A 23081-nucleotide genomic window follows, 5' to 3' on the forward strand; every position below is an offset into this window, starting at 1 on the left:
TTATATCTTATCTATATCTTAAAAAGTTGTTGTAGTTATTACTTTTTATTTTATATAATGTTTGGCAAGATACGATTTATCAGGCAACATCACTTCTATTAGGTCTTCTTTCCCTTGATCTTCACTCTCTCTGGGTACCACACTCAACTGTAAACTTTTTAAAAATTTAAAATTCGAAGGATGCATGCAGTCTGTAAAAATTCCAACTCAGCATAGCTAATTTCATTACTTGTTTCTGTTTATTTTACCTTACTATTTTTCCTGTCTCCTTGTTATTAATAACAAGACATATGTCTCTTTTAATTTAGAAATGTTTGATTCTCTTACTTGCTTAGAAATAAAATTCAGTGAGTGATTAATGGGCACCATGATTCAGAAAGAAAACAAATGCTAATTTCCATATATTAACTCTACATCTAATGGCTTGCAATATTTTATCTAAAACATTCATTTTATTTTCCTGTTCTTAAAGATAGTTTTTGCTATTCTCTGTGAATGCAGAGCTCTAATTTAAAACTGTCAAAGCAACAAAAGATATAATATATTGGGACTTTATAAGCTATGAAACATAAATATGGGGGAAAAATGCATAGCTTATGTAGATTGCAGCTGAGTTAATGTGAATTCACACTAAAATTGTCAAATCAACTATACATTTCTCACCAAATCATTCTTTTTAGTCGTGTATAATTTGTAAGGCCTCCAGCTACTCCAATGCCTTGTGTTCAATATGTTTGCATCCCTCTGTAACTGATGATCACAGTTTTTTTAGACAAGCTTCCTAAATCTGTGATAAAAGTTAATTTATTTCCTAAAAGACTACAAATGGTGTCTTGTATATTGAGCTAAACAAATGATACACCGTCCTGCTTGGAAATTAAACACCTAAAACATCTGCGGTGATTTAGCATACTGCCAAAGTGTAATTTGTTTAATGTAACAGCTTAGGTTTCAATTGAGCTATATTTATTAGAATCTGGGCACAGTAATATGTTACTGTTTTTTCTACTTTTAGTAAATGCCAAAATTATAAACTCCAAAATAGATGGTGAAGTACAATTTCAGTGATATCTGATTGGGCTAACATTTCCCTGAATTTAGCCTTGAGTTATTGCTTAGACTATAGTTGAATTGCTAAGAATTCTCCTGCAAAGCATTATCAAGAGAAAAATGTGATTTAATAATTTAATTACGGATAAAATCTAAGCATCGAATATGACTCTTAATCTAATAGGATATTTTAAATAAGGTAAAAACCAAAACAAAATTATAGCCATCTGAAGAAAAGGGATTGCATTTAATACCATTTTAATAATTTTATACTGCTTCCTATAATGTATTTCCTAATAGGAAAAAAGATGATGGCATTCACTGTGTGCTGGTAAATATTTAACAACTGCCTTTCTAAGAATTAAAATTGCTAGTTTGTAGCATTTGCCACTTTCTATGGTGTAAATACTCCCACTGTGGACAGTTTCAAGCTACCAACATGAGTTTTTGAATCTGCAGTCAGCAGGAGACCCAAAGTAGCACATTCCTGTATCCTGTTTTCACTATAAAGATGCTGTAGACCTTAATAGACTCAAGAGTATTGATAAATAGTATAAGGTAGTAAAATAATTGGGAAGTAGTATGTTTTGATTATTATCTTTGTTTTTTCTAAAATGTATTCCATTGCATTTTATAATTTCATATTTAATAATGGTTGGGTTTAACAACTAGCTTACAGAATTTCTGATAATTTAATTATCAATGTTCATGAGTCAGAACAGACAAGTTCCAGCCCACCAGTGGTAATGTGTCTCTTGGTACACTATCAACTTTTACATAGGGAGAGGTTTGATTTGCTTGGGAAGAAAGGCATTACTTATACTAATCAGTTTCTTTCCTTTTTCACCTCTTATTGAATGTAAAATGCCATACATCGACGAAGGATAACAAGGAAGTATCCTCCATCCAAGCTCTTGCTTTTTAAGCCTTCAGAGATTTTCACAAGAGGGGTTAGTCTTAGAAGGCCTGGAGGCTGGGTCCATGGAGCTCTTCCCTGAAGGGGCAGTTGTCATTTAGTACAATGTATCACCTGGATCAAATGGTTGCTCGACTCACTGAATTATGAGACTGACCAAACTCTGTTCAGGGCTTGTTTTGGCAGAGTGTAGACAAAACTCAAGGCAATATTTATAAGAGAAAAACAATGATATGAGATGTAAATGAATGGTTTCCTGGTCTTTAAATATGTTTTCCCTAGTTCTCAGTAAATAGCTAATCTAGAATTGATATCTGCATTTAATATCAGAGGAGAACATATTATTTTTGAGTAAAGATTTTGGAAATGTCGTTTGCTCAGTTCATATTTTTGGCTCAGTATGACCTGAAATAGGTCTGCTGGTCTATCTTTTAAGTGAAAATATGGACAGAATAGTATGACTGTGGTTGTGTTTGTTCAAGGGAGATTTAAACACTATTTTTTTTTTTAACATTTGCTCTTTGATTTAGCTTTAATAACTTCATAAGTAGTGAAGTGGCTGTTCAAGAATTTGAACTATCAGGAAAGGAGCAATATTGTCTCTATGAAACACATTTTCTTGATGAAATCTACTTTTTGAAGTTTGTACCAGTACAGGCTTTCTACCAGGAAATGCAGATGACTACGCTAATAAATGAAAATTCATAAGCATTTGTTTTACAGTAAACTCTATCATTTGAGACTTCTATATTAGTATTTATTTTTAAAAATTCTTAAAATGTTTTTAAAAATAGAAAATCCTACCGTTGGCTTTCTAGTTAATATTTTTCCATATTTGAGTCAAGTGGCTGCATTTTTTAAAAATACAAATAAAAATTATAAGAGTATTTACAGGATGATAAATTAAGGTTTCTAGGAACTCAGGCTACCATTTGATATGCTGAATGAGGCTTCACAGCTCTTCAAGGAGGCCTCTGTCATCCCAGCCTCTTTATCTTAAATCCAATGGGGTAATGAAAATAACCACAAATCCTACCACTCAAAGGTTGTATTTAATCAGTAAAATAAAAGAGGACATCAAGGTAATTTTGTCTATGAATAGATTCAAAGTGTACAGCACGTTTTCAATAAAAAGGCTGTAAGTAGTTTGGTACCTGCCTCAAGTGTAATGCCCACAGGTAATTAGCTAAAATAAAAAATTGATAATTCTAGTGTAAAAAGCCCCAAATGGTTATCTAAAATTTGTAATAATTTGAAAAACTTGACATGGGGCTAGAAACGTGTTTGGAATCCTTATTTCAACAGGACTCTTAGGCAAGGAGCTAATATTACCCATTGATCACAGCTAAGAGAGGGCTTAATAAGCCTCTGTTATTTTCAAGGGAGATTTATGCTTTGGATAGCATGCTCTTCTGTTGAGAAAGGAAGAAGAATAACTTCTTAAAATTTGGAGAAAAAAAGTTTCATTCATTCAGACTTTTGTATTCTTAGTTTCAATTCCAGTGATAAATCCTAATTTCTTTTTAACTAACTAGCATTCTTTCTCAATTTTCATGCATATTTAGCAGAGCAATTTAGAGATAGAACAAGCCACAGACTAGGAAAGTAAGAAGGGATTGTAATTCTAATTCTGCAGTTATCTTGCTAGGTGATTGGGCGGTGACTAACCTTATCCATTTTTGAATAATGGTATTATACAAGATGATATTTAAGGAAACTTCTACACTGGGATTTTGGAAAACTTAACAATGTTGTTATTTTACTGAGTAAGGGCAAGTTTGAAATTTGGGTAACAGAAAATAATTGTTTTAGTTGATCATTTGTTGTGGTTGCATATGTTTTAAAGGCTTATTAACATATATGAACCTATGCCATACTGCAAGCTTACGCCAAGATGACTGCTAGAAAACATTTCAGAGACCCTTCGACACTACATAACATAAAGTCAGAAAGTTCAGGCTGATGGGATTTTNTGAGATGGAGTTTCACTCTTGTTGCCTAGGCTGGAGTGCAATGGGGCAATCTTGGCTCACCATAACCTCCACCGCCCGGGTTCAGGTGATTCTCCTGCCTCAGCCTCCCGAGTAGCTAGGATTACAGGCATGTGTCACCATGCCCAGCTAATTCTATATTTTTAATAGATCCTGGGTTTCCCCATGTTGGTTAGACTGGTCTTGCAATCCTGACCTGAGGTGAACCGCCCACCTCAGCCTCACATTTTGGGTATCAACATGTTCATTTTTATTTTCCTTGCAATTTTAGATTATTGCAGTGTTTTGCCTATCATTCTATTAAATGTTCTATATTGCTACTTCCACAGCTAGATCACACAGCCCAAGTCAGAGTTCTGAAAAGATGCCATGGTTTTGAAAGGTCTGTTGACTGCTTTACTCACTCTATGCATATGCCTGTTCAAGAGGACGAGTTACATCCTGACTGGATGATAGAGATCACTGTGGACCACACTTGCAAACTGCCTCAGTATTCCAGATCATGAGTTAACTCTACCTAATTATAAGCGGCTACATGTCTTTTTTTTAATCCCTTAGTATTGATCCTCAGGTTGACTGTGTTCTCACAGGCTGTTGAGCAGTATCACAAAAAATCTCTGTTCCTTTTCCCCTCTCCTCCCTTCAGTCGGACAGAGAGTGGTGCTCTCCGAAACACCTCTAGTCCTATTGAAATCATTCATGTTTTCTCAGAAACAATTAAATACTCATGAATGAAATTTACACATTGTGAACTAATCTCAATCAGCTAGGCTCAACACATAGAAGCTTAGAACTAGAGATGATAGGACTGCATCCTGTAAGAAAGATTTTTTAAAATAGATGTCTTTCAGAGTAATATGCTGATAATGCATTCAAGTAGTTTTTAGATTTTGGCAAACATCTGTGATCATCTTCCCCACCACAAATTCATGACAATAAGAACAAACAAAAAAGACCAAGGTGAAGATTATCCAACTGAAATGTATTTGTGTTCCTGTTTATTAACATGTTGGTAAACTTAGGTGTCAGCTTTTCCATAAGTCCCCTCTGGAGGTCTGTAGTACTTGGGGAAAGCCATCAGCTGTAGCATGTTGAAAGCATACTTTCTGCATTTGATATTCTTCAGTACATTCTCTATGCGGCATCCTTCTCTGGTGAAAGGGGAAAAAGTACAACTTCATGAAACACAGAATAAATAAATATGCTTTATTTGTTTAATGCAGAGTTGCAGCAACAGTCCAAGTAAAAATAACAAAGATTCAACTCTACATTTTTTTTTTCCACAAGTGATGATACATCTTACAAAATTAAATCCTAGGCCAGGCCCAATACCATTATTGCCCTCTGAAAGAGATGACTAAAGTCTCTTTACTCTTAACAGACATTTAAAGTTTAATAAACTCTTTAAATATAATTTGCCCCACAATACAGCGCCACTTTATTAAATATATCTGCCTTTTTATAACATTTCCACAAATTAATTTCTCAGTCTCTTTAAAACACATTAAAATCTATATGTAGCCCTAAGGATGCAGGTTCTAGACATAAGGCATTTAATTTATTAAGTCTGGCCCTATAGATTTTTAAAGAAAAGTTTCATCTCTATTTTAATTTAATTATTTTAGCTGTGCAAGGAAGAGAGAAAATGGCTTTCCAAGCAGCCTGGGCCAAGTCTCAGCTTTATAAAGGAAGAGTGCTTGTCCATGGACAGCACAAAAGTCACAAGTGCTAGGAATGGTACATCAAGACACAAGTAGGACCTTGTTAAAAAGAATAGAAAAATTCTCTGAAAGCCAAATCAACCCAAACAAGAGATACAAACAGGTAATTTAATTACAAAACATAAATAGCCATTCTCTCCATAAAGTTACTTGACAGAAAAGAGTTAATTGCAGCAAAGAAGTAAAATAACAGGTTAAAAAACAAAAACAAAAACACAGAAGTTTCTATCAGCAGATGGCATCTATGATATTAGCACAGTGGAAATAAAGTCTGCAACCTCCCATATCTCTCTCTAGAACTTGTTTCAGGGTTTCAGTGTTTGTGCAAATTCAGTCTTAATTTCTTTAATAAATTTAATGGGATGAGGACAGGAGGTTCAGAACTTCAAGCTTTCAGGATTCTGTTCTTTGTCTTATTCCAAAGACAGTCATTTAAAAATTCTTCTTGAGCTAGTTAACAGTGGGAAACACTTTTCCATGAACAAAAGAGGAAAATAAACCACTTAATGCATAGTACTTTTTGATTTTTAGATTTTAGGAAAAACAAAAACACAATTTAAACACTTTTTTTTAAATTCCGTGAATCTGAAAATGTAAAAATATTACAGCATTGTCCCCATAAAGTTCATTGTCATTTATAGAAAAGAAAAAGGGATACAACATAAAACTTATTGGTATTTGGCTAATAGTAACGCCAGACTTAAAATAAGCCACACAACTAGCAGGTGTGAGCTGACAAGCAGCAAGGCGACAGGATAGAAGTGTCGAGAAGTTGGCTTGTTATCAGTTAGACAGCCTGTTTCAGGATCATCGGATTCACTCAGTGCTCCCTGGGTTTGTCTGCTGTTAAACAGGGGGAAGTTAGGGGAGAAAAGAAAATAGTATAGAGTTCACACAGTAAAAAAGAATTCAACCTTAAATATTCTGAAATACAATCCATTATCTTACACAACACAACTGATTCAGATGAAATCTTATGGAAAATGCATCTTGTGTATTGTTTTCTCACAGTACTACGTGAGCAAAGGTATTGAAACAGGAGATTCCTTTTGCTCTTTGTGCAAGAAGGCAGAGAGAAACACTGATGATGTTCACGTGGGTTGATTGTGTACAAGAAACAATCAGTAAGAATAACAGCACCAAAGCAAGACTTTATGAATACAACGAAAATGTAGATTAGCTCATGAAAACCTTTAGAAAGATTACGTCTTTAGATGTAATCTTTATAACTGCACCTTTAGAAAATGAAATGAGCAACACAGGATGTAGTGAAGCAAACAAATATGTCTGGTATATTTAAACGCACCCTCGACTTGCATTGCACCTATATAATGTATTTAAAGTTACAAAAATGATTTATTGAAATGGCATGGTCTTTAAAATGAATGAGACATCTGACATGTCATCCTTGCCAGCCATAATATTAGTTTAATAAAATCCAACTCAGCACCCTTCTGATCAGCTCATAAATTATATTGTCTCCTACTTATCTGCCTTAGATAGGGCCAAATCTATCTCCTGTGGACATCTGATCTGAAAAGAGATCCATATTTACAGAGTGATACCTCAGAAAATAAAATATTTAGTTTCTAGATGATTTATTTTCTGTGTAAATAAAAAAGGTAGGCGTTAGTTTATAATTCTGCTTAAAAGAAACTCCAATTATGGCCTGTCTGAAATATACCACATTGATATAAATTGAAAATAAAATTGTTTTCTATGCTCTAGTTCATTAGTATTCAGAGTATTAAGAATTTCAGTCACATTCAGTGGTTAGGAGTGGTTTAATCTCTATTAGCTCTTCTGTATTTTCAAGCAAAAAACTGGTTGTGGCTCAGTCTTATAAAATGTGCCATGCAAAGGAAACTTCCGACGAAGCTCCTTAGCCGTGGCTGATCTCCAGCCCTTTGCAATCCCTGAACACTTCCTATACAGAAACTTTTAACCAGGCATTGACCACACCAGTGTAAGCATTTAGACAAATATCAGTCATAATTATATTTCAAACAATAATCTGAATTAGTTTAAAACACCAAATCAACCACGTTGTGCTATGCTCTGTTATATCCTCGTTGTTTGGTAGGACCAAAGAACTATGTAAATTGTCTGGAAAACAAATGGTTTATTGAACAAAAGCGGGTTTGTTTTGGGCTTGCATAATTCCTATTGTCAGCTGTATGAGTAACTTGGTTACTGTTCAATTTTTTCCAGCATACCAGGTAAAAAATATCCAGTATTTTAGGCACTGATACTTTTTAATGTAACTAAGAAAAGTTCCCTTGTCTTATATTACTACTTCTGTTGGCTTGAAATTCCTAAATTGTGAATCCCAGAGAAATGGTTTATCCATTTTTTCAACCCAAAGTTTTTAGTGTTTACTATGAACCAATGGCTGCTGTCGGTACTGGGAATACAAGGTTGGATACATCTGATAGAGTAGAGATTTCTACCTTCATAACTGTTACTTTTGAGTTGGAGGAGGTGGAGTAGAACAATAAGAATAACATCTGACAAAAGCACCATGGAGAAAAGTAAAGCAGGAAAGGAGGTGTGTGTGTGTGTGTGTGTGTGTGTGTGTGTGTGTGTGTGTGAATTTTAAATAGGTTAGAGAAGTTCTCATGTGATCACAGATTGAAGATAGAAGGGGAAGGAGTCACGTGGATGTTCAAATTAATTTTTCATTGAGCTAGTGCGTCACCTAGTAGCTTCCTGATAGAATGGGACTGGCAAGTTTAGGCTGGAGGACAAAGCGACATGAAAGAATACTGTGAGGGTGTTTGCTGCTGGCTGGGTCTCAGTGGGAAAGCAGGGAGGTAGGGAAGGAAGTGACCTGAACTAGTGGATGGCAGACCAACTGGAGGAGAGCCTCTACAGTTACAGACCCCACTTCATTATAGAATCCAAATTGAGACAAGGACACTAAGACCCAGAGGGCAGCAGTTTGAATTTCCCCTGTAAGAACCCCCCAAGATGATCTTGGAAGGAAGGCACACAGATCTCAGAAGTGGTTCTAGATGACTAATTGGAACAGAGGAGAAAAGTATGATAACTTTAATATTGCCAATATGTATCTCATTATTTTAAAATTAGTTTTTCATGTATTACAAAAAGTATATATTAGTAGAATAGCACATATGAAAACACAGTAGATCAGAGCACAGACGCTGGAGTCAGACCACCTGTTTCAAGCTTGTTTCTGTTACTTGCTAGTTGAGTGGCATTGAACATGTCATTATGTCATGTCTATTTCCTTATCTGTGAAGTGGTCATAATAATAGTACCTACCTCATAGAACTGCTGTGAAGTAACTCATGTAAGTCAATACTTAAAGTTCTTGGAACAGAGAGTGCCCCTAGCAAGCATTCAATAATTTATTGTTATGTCATTTGTATATCAATAAATTGGTATATCTTGGAAGTGTACCTAGAAACTTTTTAACTAGTAGGCTCCCCCCTGCCTTTTATTGTTTTCACAAGGACTCCAGATTCTGTTTAATGCATGGTAAGGAAAAATATCACCAGGCCCTTGGGCATAGCAAGAGAAAAAAAAAAAAAAGCCTAAAACATGTACTTTGCAGAGGAACTCTTATTCCCATAGAAAAGGAAAAGAAATTTGAACAGTTGTTCATCTGAGGGCCATGTGAGTCTCCGAGGAGACTTTGCAGCACATGTGCTTCCTGTAATCCAGGGCTAACCTGTTAACCTGGCCAAGTCAGCAAAGAGGAAGAAGTAAAATTTCACATGAGAGGCTGGTCTATAAAGTCGGTCCTGCCCATGTTGTGTGTCTTTCCCAGCCATTGCCTTTATGTACAAGTCAGGTACATTCTCCCTCCGCTGTGCCAGCCACACCCCCATGGGCCAGTGGTCATTTCCAGCAGCAGAGGCCGAGGGCAAGGTGGGGCTGGAAGGAGTTGCTGTAGTGAGTGTTGTGACGGCACCTGCCAATGTGGGAAAAAAGCAGCAGGCCAACGCCTGTTGGGGGTCAGTTCATGAGGGTCTGTAGGTCTCCTTCAGGGATCATTAGTGCTGAAAGGAGCCTCTAGAGGTCATTCTGTGTATTCGTCAACCTCCTTTGGGTCACTTCCATACATGGGTTTTTTTTCCAGATCTGATAGATTTTCAAGAAAGAGCATGCCTGCAGCTTCTTTTTTATCTCCTAAGTTTTCCAATTTTTTGTTTTTTGAGAAAGATAGATAGATAGGTTTTCTCTCTGTCACCCAGGTTGGAGAGCAGTGGCATGATCATGGCCTACTGCAGCCTCTATCTCCCGAACTCAAGTGATCCTCCCACCTCAGCCTCCTGAGTAGCTGGGACTATGCACAGCTTTTTTTTTTTTTTTTTTTCTAAGAGGGATGAGGTTTCACCATGTTGCCCAGGCTTGTTTCAAACTCCTAGGCTCAAGCAATCCTCCTGCCTCAGCCTCCCAAAGTGCTGGGATTACAGGCATTAGCCACTGTGCCTGGCCTCCAGTTCATTCCTTGATACTGATATACTCTACTAATCAGGCCATTCGGCCAACATTTCAGGGAATAGCATCAATAGTTTGGTTACTGTGCAGTCCATGGTAAACATCCAGCCCCGAATATTGACAGTGCTGAGGCTGAGAGACCCTGCTTTAACATGAGACTCTCTCTAGATATCTATATTAACTATAACCTTTCTATGGATCTAAGCTTTTTATCATTTATTTTTAAGGCAGTAGTTTACAACCAAGTGACGTTACCCAGGTACACTGGGCAATGTCTGGAAAGATCGTTGGTTGTCATAACTATGGGAGTGGGGGTGTTGCTAGTGGCATCTTAGTAGGTGGGGCCCAGGGATGCTGCTCAATATCCTGTAAGAACAGGACGGCCCCTGCCACAATCAGTCATCTGGCCTGAATGTCACTGCTGGCATAAAAGAGAGGCTGGGTGCTGGCTCTTTGTATTTCATACTTGGCTCTGCCCCCCAAGATCCCCTCTTATCACATCTCCTATCTCTGTCAGGAATCCTATTACTCATGCATTCCCCATAAACAATACCCAACTCCCTTGCAGCTCCCTGTTCCCCACAGCCTGACTGATCACAGCCTGCACAGCCTGGCCCACCACTGCCACCCTTCCTCTGTCCCTGCTAGTCTACCTTCACAGACATCAAGTGTCACACTGGACTCCATTCCTCATATCCAGGGCACTTTGGGCAGGAAACTATATATGTGCTTTATGATATCCCCGCTCAGAGCACCAAGCATCTCCTCCTAGCCGCTCCAGTCACGTTCATTCTCACCCTTGTTGACTCATAACTAACTTCCGCTTTGCTTTCTGAAGTATGGCTCTAGTAGCATCAGTTCCCTGCTGGAAGCTTCCATAGCCTTTCTTGGCCTGCTGATGAAGTTGAACCTTCCTGGCTGGGGCACTTTCGTCCCTATGTGTACCAATATGTCCCCTGGAACACACACACCCCATCTCTGACCTGTTTGCCCTCCCCACTTCTTACATAGCTCCATCAAGTACCACTGCTTCCAGGAAGCCCTCCTGGATCCCTCCAGGCCCTAAGCTCTCATAGCCTGAAGCCTGTATCTGTGTCTCCCTGTCTTGCTCATCTTTCTACCTCTCAGAAGCAGTCAGCATCAAACTTGGCACAGGAGGATTTGTCTAAGGTTCACATCAACAGGAGGAGGCAGGCCAGCAGCCTCACTTGGCTAAACAAACAGGAGGGATCTGGAGCCCACAAGTCTGCCTTCATATTCTACTTGGCCTTTTAGTTCTGCCTGCTTGAGAGATTTGCTTTGTCTCTTCAAGCCTCCATTTCCCGTCTTGGAAAGCGAGGTTAGGATGAATGAGATCATCCCAATATAGGTGCACAAAAAGCGCTGGCTTGCAAAGTCCCAGAGGTGGGTTGGATGGGACAGATGCTGCGAGCCAAGATTTTTTTGTGCACCTGCACTGGCACCTCTTAAAATTTATTTCTCTAGAATCTTTTTAACTAGATAAAGGTACTAGTCACCTAGAACTCTTTTTACTGGTAGAGATGTATAATCAAACAAGGTTGCAAGCCACTGACCTAACCCACTGGTGCTCAAAAGCAGGTGTGCCAGGGGGTGGGTGGAAGGGCAGAGGGCCAGGACGCGCAGATTGATCTTACCAACAGTACTTGTTTGTTTATATCTCTACGGAAGAATTTATTTATGTACCACTCCAAGCCACATTTGAGAAGACAAAAGTCATAATTATTTCAAGCAGAAGACACAGCAATCTGAATGACACCAGATCAACCATAGTATGGTCTGGTTGCAAAGAATAATTGAAAATAACTGGTCTATCTCATGCTTGAACAATTCTGGCAATGAGGAGAAAACACTTTTCAAAGAAGTTCATTCCACCCACACCCAGCTGTGGAGGCGGTCAGCCACAGCACTCGTGCAGGTGTGTGGTGGGGAGACAGGGAGGGGGCAAGAGGGACCAAGATAAAGTTTTTTTAAAACCATTCAACTTTCATTTTAGATAACAGGGGCCCATAAGTAAGTTTGCTATATGGGTATATTGCACCTGGACAGTGAGCTTGGTACCCAATAAGTAGATTTTCAACCACTATCCCCTCTTTCCCCCTCCCCTCTAATAGTATGCAGTGTCTATTGTTCCCAAGTTTATGTCTGTGAGTGCTAAATGTTTAGGGTTTCACTTATAAGTGGAAACACAGGGTATTTGGTTTTCTTTTCCTGTGTATTGTGGTTGCTATCATCATTAATATTATCCTACTACTACCTCCTAATCTGTCTAGTTTTAAGGTGAAGGTTAGATAGCAAATCTTAATAACTATTAAAATCTTGATTCCTCTTCAGTGTTTCCTGTTAGGAGATAAATATCTAATCATGCATCAACCAATCAATCAATAATCATAGTATAAATATCACATGCCAATTATAAATTTAGCTTAACCTATTAGCCACAATTGTTCAATGTACCAGTAAAGAAATACTGTCCTTCTCAGTGAAGCCATCCTACACATATTCTTCCTGGCTGAGGGGTACAGCATTCAAAAATCTGAAAAGTAATTTGAAAGTGTCTTAGAATGGTCCTTACTCCAAATACAGGGGACTAATTTATGCCAGATGGCTTTATTTTCTACAACTGCCAGGGCATACTTAAAAATTTCCAGTCTGCATGTTGTATATGTCTTCCAAGTGAAAATCACTAAATTCAAAGGCTTTTGTTTTTGTTGTGGAGGGGCAGTTTTATAGTGGAATTATTTTTTGGTTTATTAACGTCCATCTCTGGAGATTAGAATACCACATTAAACATGTCTCACACATATTCATCCTCTTATTCAGCTGGAATTTAAAGCAACATGGCCTAGGAGGTTGCTTCAGAACCTAAAGCTTGAGGCCCATGATGGTATCAGTAGACACAGGTGACCCTGGGACTGCTTCCTTGCTTCCTACTAAGAATAGTACAAATGGTCATGTCTTCATGGCCACCAGTGAATATTTAAGCTCCCTGCAGGTACAAAATGCAAAGGATGTTTTAAGTAATAACATTAGTAACTTCCTCACGAGGATATTATGACAAATAATTAATCGGTAGCTTGCAAGTTACTCTGACCTTCCAATGTTGTTAGTTTTGGCCATCACTGACTGGTAGATCATTGTGGAAGCAAATCACAATGTTGTTTCCACTGAAAATGTGGCAAGATCAGACACTTAAGCGTAGTTACTAAATCTGCAGGATAGAAAGTGATCTTTTTTTTCAAAGACCTGTCATAGCAATCACTTAAAATAGAAATAAGTAAAAAGAAATGTCTCACTTCTAAACACATCACTGCCTTCATGAGGAGATATATTCTTAAATATAATCCAACGTACATGACTTGATGATATTCGCTTATTTCCCCTTCTTTTCTGCAAGCAACTATGCTGTATCCTAGTTCACAAGTCACCCATCACAGACATTCTCTCAAATTGTTTTTGACTTCTAAAAATAAAAGTCAGAGTCTTCCTATCTTCTCTTGCTTGGGTATTCATTAATAGTTTTGCTATTTGATATCTTATTCCTTTAACTACAGCTCTTCAAGCTTCCCAAAGGAAAATTACCAATTAAAACTGAATCGAAAAATCTTTCCTTCTGACCACCAACCTGATTTCCTCCCATGATAAAACGAAACCATTTCACATTTAATTACATGCTTCAAGATTGAAGCTATGGGCATACCATCCTGAAATTACGAGCCAGGATTTTACAGCCAATATCTTGCAGAGCTTTATTTGACTCCACATTTATCTGATGGATCAATATTAATAGAGAACCATGTTTCAGGCCCTGGACTGTTGAATTGTATCAGATTTAAACCCTGCAGATCTGTGTAAAAATGGATATAATGGGTCTGGTATCAATGGGAGCTATGAGAGTGGCACAAGAACTCACAGAATCTTAGGTTCTCAGATGTAAAAAAATGGCTTTAAAATGTCTTTGAATGAGTTGAACGTACATATTTTATAGATGAGGAAATAAATTTAAAGGTCTGTCTTATGGTTCCATAGCAATAAATAGTAAAGATTCTTCAGAATAAAGTTTTCCTGGTTCACAGTTTGCTTATATCACAGTCTGACAGGATAAATAAAGAAGGATTTTTATTTTCAGTTTAGATCAATGTCCATGAAGTTAAATAACTTGAAATACCCTTAGATAACAAATTATCTACCTAAAGTTTCCAAAGATTATAATTCGAATATTAAAAAAAGAGTTTCAGAACTTTTCAAAAACTGCATTTATTTAAATGTTGCAGAAATTTTAATAAATGAATATCACCAGTCAGATAATTCCCACTGGACTTGATGTAAATGTAGCCTATGTGGCCATGGGATCCCCAGACATGTTTAACTTGTCTTCTCTCCTTTCTAACTAACTGGATTTCAGAATGTAATTTAGAATATATTATGTAAATCACAGGAAAAGCCCCTAAATGAGGAAATTACTCAAAAGACATAAGACAGTGTCACTGCTTTGAACATCATAGAATGTTTCTGGTGATTATGGACAAGTTTGCTACAAAAGAAAAGGCAATCTTGGGCACCATTAAGCAAAATGGCCACTCCTGGGAGGTTTGAGTTCTGCCCATATGTGTGTTTTTCTTGACATGGTATTCTAAGGAAAGACTTTCTGTAAACTAGAGGATAGCACAGCATGGTAACCAGGGTGATGATAGTGGTCTTTGGGAACCTGGCATATCAGGAAAGACTAAAGACATTGAAAATAAGAAGAATTCATTGCACTGGAGAAGAGGAAAATTTATGATTAAGTGATTGTTGATTTCAAATAATCAAATGACATGTAGTATAAGGCCTAGCCTCCTTGGAAAGCAGCGGGAAGTGTGTGAAGTAGGGAGAGATCACCTATGTATCAGGTCCTATAATGCAACATGACATCTTTTTAGATATTTGTTATAAATAGTCATACTGCTTGGTATTATTTTCTGTATAAGCTAAAAATGGTTTCAAAATTTGATCAAGTAGCAGATGAGGGTTTTCATCCCTGCCTGTCTAATAAAAAAAACATTCCTTTCACTTCATGATTGAGATCCCTTAAGCACAGGTTTTCTGCTACCTCTCAGAAGCAGGGAGATGTGGTTTCCTGTCAGCTGTAACATTAGATTCAGTGACCTCTAAAATTACTTTCATCTTTTTACCTTTCTCTGATTCTTTGATCCTACAAAAACATAACTGCAGTACTCCAGAGATGCATATTTTTTTCTACTAATAGAATAGTTGAGTGTTCAATAAGAAATAGTGGGGTTTGGGGCAAAGTCAAAGAATACACGGCATGCTGAAATTGTATTTGGTCTCTAAAATTGTTTATGCTTTGCCTTATCTATTTTCAAGTTCAACATTGAAAATAACATAAAAATGAATATATTTAAATGTATTAGTTTAATTTTTCCCTGCTATCACTTTTTACACCCTTTTTTACCTTTCAATGTTTTCATTTTATAAAATCCCTAGAAAATAGAAATATCCTCTCACCAGAAAAAGCCAGACACCAAGTAATAATATTTTCAAAGGATGTCTAAACATTGCTTCGAAGAGAAAGGAAGTACCTATGGCCAGAATTATAACTCCAGAACAATTAGAAAAGTGGCCTGGTATGAAATGTTAAAAAGTATCTTACTTAAAAAAAAAAAGGATAAATAAAGAGAGACATAATGAGTTAAGAGTATAATTGCTTCCATTAAATCATTTCAAAGAACTGATTCCAGTTTTGATCTTTGAATTTTAGAAAGGAAAATATTTGGATCAAGTCCACAGAGAAATATTACAAATGATAAAAGGACTGAGAAGACACAAATCATATGAGGAAGTGATTAAGGTTAGTTTTGTTTGCATAAAGGAATGCTAATACGTGATATGATCACTGTACTTAAATATATGTAAGTTGTGGTAAAATTTTGATATGTCAATTTATATTTTGTTCTGCTTTTTTTTTTTTTCTTCATACTATTCTAGGCTATTAATTAAAATGTGTGCCCAAGGGAATCTTAGCAGTACTGGAATCAATAGCTGCCTGAACTATATACCTTTGTCCTTTACTCACGACAGAAAATTTGAGGTTTCCATTGGGAGGGTAATACAGAATAAAAGAATATTTGGGGATAGAGAGAGAGAGAAACACAGAGACAGCAGTAACAGGGGAGAAGATAGGGGCAGGGTTTGGCCAGGAGGGTGAAGCCTTGTTCATTATTTGCTTGCCTGGTGAGGGAGCCCAATAGCAGGGAATGCTGCAGGATGCATGGCTGACCCTTGCTCATTAGTCAGCTTCTCCAAAGATTCCCCTGTACTGAGTTAGGCTTGGATGTAGTTTAATGAAGGGGCTTGATGGTACCTTGATGTATAAGAAATAATGGGCACATCAGCAGCTAATGACTGATATAGAAAAGTCTCAAAGCTCAATGCAAGGGAAGACTTGTGGCTGCAAGAGTGGAAAAATAATAGAGATTAACTTTCCACCAGCTTGGCTAGTTAGGAGCTTGAAATAAGCAATGAAGCTTGTTGAAAGAAAATTTTGGAACGAAATTAAAACAAAAATACATTACATTTGGTTTCAGGCAAGACGGCCAAGTAGAAACAGCTCTGGTGCGCAGTTCTCAGCGAGATCGGTGCAGAAGACGGGTGATTTTAACATTTCTGACTGAGGTACCTGGTTCATCTCACTGGGACTGGTTGGACAGTGGGTGTAGCCCAAGGAGGGTGAGCCAAAGCAGGGTGAGATGTCACCTCATCCAGGAAGCAGAAGGGGCTGGGAAACTCCCTCTCCTAGCTGAGGGAAGCCATTCAGGACTGTTTTCTGCACTCCAGCCCATACACTATGCTTTTCCCAAGGTCTTCACAACCCCAGACCAGGAGATTCCCTCTGGTAACCTATATGACTACATATGACTACCTGGGTCCTGGGTTTCCAGCACAAAACTGGGTGGCCGTTGGGGCAGAAACTGAACTAGCCACAGTAGGTTTTCCTTCTTTTTTTTTTTTTTTTAAATACCCCAGTGGTGCCTGGAACAACAGGAAGACAGAACCATTCACTCCCCTGGGAAGAAGGCTGAAGCCAGAGAGCCAAGTGGTCTTGCTGGGTGGGTCCAACCCCCACAGACACCAGCAAACTAAGATCCACTGGCTTGAAATTCTCACAGCCAGCACAGCAGCTTGAGCTCAATTGAGGTCATTTAAGCTCGATGGGAGAAGGAGTGTCCACCATTGCTGAGGCTCAAGTAGGCAGTTTCTTCCTCACAGTGTAAACAATGCTACCAGGAAGTTCAAACTGGGCAGAGCCCAATGCAGCTCAGCAGCTGCAGGCAGACTGTCTCACTAAATGTCCTTGCTGGGCAGGGCATGTCTGAACAAAGGCAGGAGCCTGTCAGGGACTAATAAATAAAGCTCCCACCTTCCTTGGACAGAGCAGCTCAGAAAACGGGTCATTGTGGGTATAGCTGCAGCAGATCTAAACATCCCTGCCTGGGAAAGCTCTGAAGAGAGCAGCAGATCTCTCAGCACAGTGTTCAAGCTCTAAAAAGGGCTAGACTGCCACCTCAAGTGACTCAGTGATCCCCATGTATCCTGACTGGGAGACACTTCCCAGCAGGGGCCGACAGACACCTCATACAGGACAGTTCTGGTGGCATGTGGCAGGTACCCCTTTGGGACGAAGCTACCAGAGGAAGGAACAGGCAGCAATCTTTGCTGTTCTACAGCCTCTGCTGGTTATTCCCAGGGAAGCAGGACCTGGAGTGAACCTCCAGCAAACTTCAGCAGACCTGCAGCAGAGGGGCCTATTAGAAAACTAACAGAAAGAAATATTTTCAGCATCAACGAAAAGGATGTCTACTTGGAGACCCCATCCAAAGGTCACTGATCTCAAAGAACAAAGTTAGATAAATCCAAAAAGATGAGAAGAAACTTGTGCTAAAAGGCTGAGCACTCCAAAGACCAGAATGCCTTTTCTCCTCCAGGGATCATAGCTCCTCACCAGCAAGGGAACAAAACTGGATGGACAATGAGTTTGATGAATTAACAGAAGCAGGCTTCAGAAGGTGGGTAATAACAAACTTCTCCAAGGTAAAGGAGCATGCAAGGAAGACAAGAACCTTGAAGAAAGGTTAGATGAAATGCTAATTAGAATAACCAGTTGAGAGAAGAATAAAAACAACCTGATGGAGCTGAAAAACATAGCACAAGAACTACAGGAGTATCCAAGATACTACTCGAGAAGAGCAACCCCAAGATACAAAATCATCTGATGCACCAAGAATGAAATGAAGGAAAAAATGATAAGGGCAGCCAGAGAGAAAGGTTGAGTTACTCACAAAGGGAAGTTAATCAGGCCAACAGCAGATGTGTCAGCAGAAATCCTAAAAGCCAGAGAGAGTGGGGGCCAATATTCAACATCTTTAAGAAAAGAATTTTCAACCTAGAATTTCATATTCAGCCAAACTAAGCTTCATAAGCAAAGGAGAAATAAAATCCTTTATGGACAAGCACTGCTGAGGGATTTTGTCACCACAAGGCCTGCCTTACAGGAGCTCCTGAAGGAAGCACTAAACATGGAAAGGACCAACCAGTACCAACCACCAAAAAAAAAAACTTACAAAATTGTAAAGACCATTGGTACTATGAAGAAACTGCATCAACAGGCAAAATGACCAGCTAGCATCATAAGGACAGGATCAATTCACACATAATATTAACCTTAAATGTAAATGGGCTAAATGCCCCAATTAAAAGACACAGACTGACAAATTGGATAAAGAGTCAAGACCCGTTGGTGTGCTATATTCAGGAGATCCACCTCATGTGCAAAGACACACAGGCTCAAAATGAAGGTACGAAGGAATATTTACTAAGCAAATGAAAAGGAAAAAAAAAAAGGTTGTAATTTTAGTCTCTGATAAAACAGACTTTAAACCAACAAAGAAGGGCATTACGTAATGGTAAAGGGATCAATGCAACAAGAAGAGCTAACTATGCTAAATATATATGCACCCAATGCAGGAGCACCCAGATTCATAAAGTAAGTCCTTAGAGACATACAGAGAGACTTAGACACCCATACAATAATAATGGAAGACTTTAACACCCCACTGTCAGTATTAGACAGCTAAATGGAACAGAAATTTAACAAGGATATCCAGCACTTGAACTTGGCTCTGGACCAAGTTGAACTAATAGACATCTACAAAACTCTCCACTACAAATCAACAGAATATATGTTTTTTCTCAGTACCACATCAAACTTATTCTAAAATTGACCACATAATTGGAAGTAATACACTCCTCAGCAAATGTAAAAGAACAGAAATCATAACAGTCTGTCAGACCACAGTGCATTCAAATGGTTAAGAAACTCACTCAAAACTCCACAACTACATGGAAACTGAACAACCTGCTCCTGAATGACTACTGGATAAATAATAACGAATTGAAGGCAGAAATACAGATGTCTTTGTTCTCACTGGATTCAAAGAATATCACATACCAGAATCTCTGGGACACATTTAAAGCAGTTTGGAGAGGGATATTTATAGCACTAAATGCTCACAAGAAAAGTGGGAAAGATATAAAACTGACACCCTAATGTCACAATTAAAAGAACTAGAGAAACAAGGACAAACAAATTCAAATGCCAGCAGAAGGCAAGAGATAACAACTATGGTCAGCGCAGAACTAAAGGAGATAGGGACATGAGAAATCCACCAAAAAATTAATGAATCCAGGAGCTGGTTTTTTGGAAAGATCGAAATAGACCACTAGTCAGATTAATAAGAGAGGAGAATGAAATAGATGCAATAAAATATCATAAAGGTGATATCACCACCAATCCCATAGAAATTCAAACTACCACCAGAGAATACTATAAACACCTCTGTGCAAATAAACCAAAAAATATAAAAGAAATGGATAAATTTTTAGGACACTTACACCCTCCCAAGACTAAACCAGGAAGAAGTCCAATCCCTGAATACACCGATAACAAGTCCTGAAATTGAGGAGGCAATTAATAGCCTAACAACAAAAGTCCAGAACAAGATGGTTTCACAGCCGAATTCTACCAGAGGTACAAAGAGGAGCTGGTACCATTCCTTCTGAAACTATTCCGAACAATAGAAAAAGAGGGAATCTTCCCTAACTCATTTTATGAGGCCAGTATCATCCTGATATCAAAACCTGACAGAGACTCAACTAAAAAAGAAAATTTCAGGCCAATATCCCTGATGAACATCCATGTGAAAATCCTCAATAAAATACTGACCAACCAACTGCACGTCAAAAAACTTATCCATCACAATCAAGTCAGGTTCATCCCTGAGATACGAGGCTAATCAGTAAATGTAATCCATCACATAAACAGACAAAAACCATATTATTATCTCAATAGATGCAGAGAAGGTCTTCAACAAAATTCAACAGCACTTTATGCTAAAAACTCTCAATAAACTAGGTATTGATGGAATATATCTCAAAATAATAAGAGCTATTTATGACCATCCCACAGCCAGTATTATACTGAATGGGCAAAAACAGGAAGGTTTCCCTTTGAAAACTAACACAAGAAAAGGATGCCCTCTCTCATCACTCCTATTCAACATAGTATTGGAAGTTCTGACCAGGGCAATCAAGCAAGAAAAAGAAATAAAGGATATTCAAATAGGTAAAGAGGAAGTCAAACTGTCCCTGTTATCAGATGACATGATTGTATATTTAGGAGACTCCATCCTTTCAGCCCAAAATCTTAAGCTGATAAGCAACTTCAGCAAAGTTACAGGATACAAAATGTGCAAAAATCACAAGCATTCCTATAAACACTAATAATAGAGAGCCAAGTTGTGAGTGAACTCCTATTCACAGTTATTACAAAGATAATTAAATACCTAGGAATACAACTTACAAGGAATGTGAAGGACCTCTTCAAGGAGGACTACAAACCTCTGCTCAAGGAAATAAGAGAGGACACAAATGGAAAAACATTCCATGCTAATGGATAAGAAGAATCAATATTGTGAAAATAGCCATACTACTCAATGTAATCCATAGAATCAATGGTATTCCCATCAAGCTACCATTGACTTTCTTCACAGAATTGGGGAAAAAAAACACCTTAAATTTCATGTGGAACCAAATAGAGCCCACATAGCTAAGACAATTCTAAGAAAAAAAAAATGCTGGAGGCATCAAGCTACCTGACTTCAAACTATACTACAAGGCTACAGTAATCAAAACAGCATAATACTGGTACCAAAACAGATATATAAACCAATGGAACAGAACGGAGTCCTCAGAAATAACAACACATATCTACAGCCATTTTATCTTTGACAAACTTGAAAAAAAACAAGCAATGGGGAAATGATTCCCTATTTAAAAAATGGTGTTGGGAAAACTGGCTAGCAGTGTGCAGAAAGCAGAAACTGGACCCCTTCCTGCTATCTTGCACTAAAATTAACTCCAGATGGATTAAAGACTTAAATATAAGACCTAACACCATAAAAACCCTAGAAGAAAACCTAGGCAAAACCATTCAGGACATAGGTATAGGCAAGGACTTCATAACTAAAACACCAAAAGCAATGGCAACAAAAGCCAACATAGACAAATGGGCTATCATTAAACTAAAGAGCTCAGCACAGCAAAAGAAACTGTCATCAGAGTGAATAGGCAACCTACATAAAAGGGAGAAAATTTTTGCAGTCCATCCATCTGACAAAGGGCTAATATCCAAAATCTACAAAGAACTTAAACAAATTTATAGGGGAAAAAAAAACTATCAAAAAGTGGGTGAAGGATATGAACAGACACTTCTCAGAAGATGACATTTATGCAGCCTACAAACATGAAAAAAAGCTCATCATCACTGGTCATTAGAGAAATGCAAATCAAAACCACAATGAGATACCATCTCATGCCCATTAGAATGGGGATCATTAAAAAACCAGGAGACAACAGATGTGGAGATATAGGAATGTTTTTACACTCTTGGCAGCAATGTAATTAGTTCAACTATTGTAGAAGACAGTGTGGTGATTCTTTGAGGATCTAGAATTAGAAATACTGTTTGACTTGGCAATCACATTACCCAATGAATTATAAATCATTCAATAAAAATATATGCACACACGTTTATTGCAGTACTGTTCACAATAGCAAAGACTTGGAACCAACCCAAATGCCCATCAATGATGGACTGGATAAAGAAAATGTGGCACATATACACCATGGAATACTATGCAACCATAAAAAAGATGAGTTCCTGTCCTTTGCAGGGACATGGATGAAGCTGGAAACCATCATTCTCAGCAGACTACCACAAGAACAGAAAACCAAACCCCACATGTTCTCACTTATAAGTGGGAGTTGAACAGTGAGAACACATGGACACAGGGAGGGGAACATCACACACCAGGGGCTATTGAGGTTTGGGTGGGGGGTATGGGAGGGATAGCATTAAGACAAATCCCTAATGTAGATGACAGGGTGATAGATACAACCAACCACCATGGCACGTGTATACCTATGCAACAAACCTGCACGTTCTGCACATATACCCCAGAACTCAAAGAATAATAATAAGAAAACATTACATCTGACATATAATAGGTGACTTCTACAAAGAAATAGGTATGTAGATATAGATGTATATCTAGAACTCATTTTCTGGTTCCCATACTATGTAATTACGCTTTTCTCCGTACAGAAACTCCAACAAGATAATTTAGTTTTACTTGCTTGAAAATAACAGTCAGATAAAAGGAAGGAGACTAGTCTCTTAAACATTCTGCAGGTGTGTTTGTTGCAAAAATACTTTAAAATGCAAACAGCCATGTTTTACTGCTCTAGTTTGTCACTGTCCTGGAATTTAGAATAATTCCAAGTTAAGAGGACATCAACATA

General features: G+C 37.9%; 1 protein-coding gene across 9 annotated transcripts in view; it reads right to left on the reverse strand.

The window, feature by feature from the left end:
• Positions 1–4918: 4918 nt before the first annotated feature.
• Positions 4919–23081, reverse strand: part of INPP4B (inositol polyphosphate-4-phosphatase type II B) — an 840435-nt gene continuing 822272 nt past the window's right edge. For 5 of the 9 annotated variants that reach the window (XM_037740449.1, XM_017532646.1, XM_037740444.1 and 2 more), the window contains one exon: positions 6347–6521. In XM_037740449.1, coding sequence (XP_037596377.1) covers positions 6347–6521 — 175 coding nt within the window. Of the gene's footprint in view, positions 5109–5149; positions 6522–23081 lie in introns of those variants that run through there. The other 4 variants (XM_017532659.2, XM_017532686.2, XM_017532667.1 and 1 more) reach the window with 3 other exon arrangements.

The sequence above is a fragment of the Cebus imitator genome, unplaced genomic scaffold, assembly GCF_001604975.1.
Source record: "Cebus imitator isolate Cc_AM_T3 unplaced genomic scaffold, Cebus_imitator-1.0 Scaffold4, whole genome shotgun sequence".
Lineage (NCBI taxonomy): Eukaryota > Metazoa > Chordata > Mammalia > Primates > Cebidae > Cebus > Cebus imitator.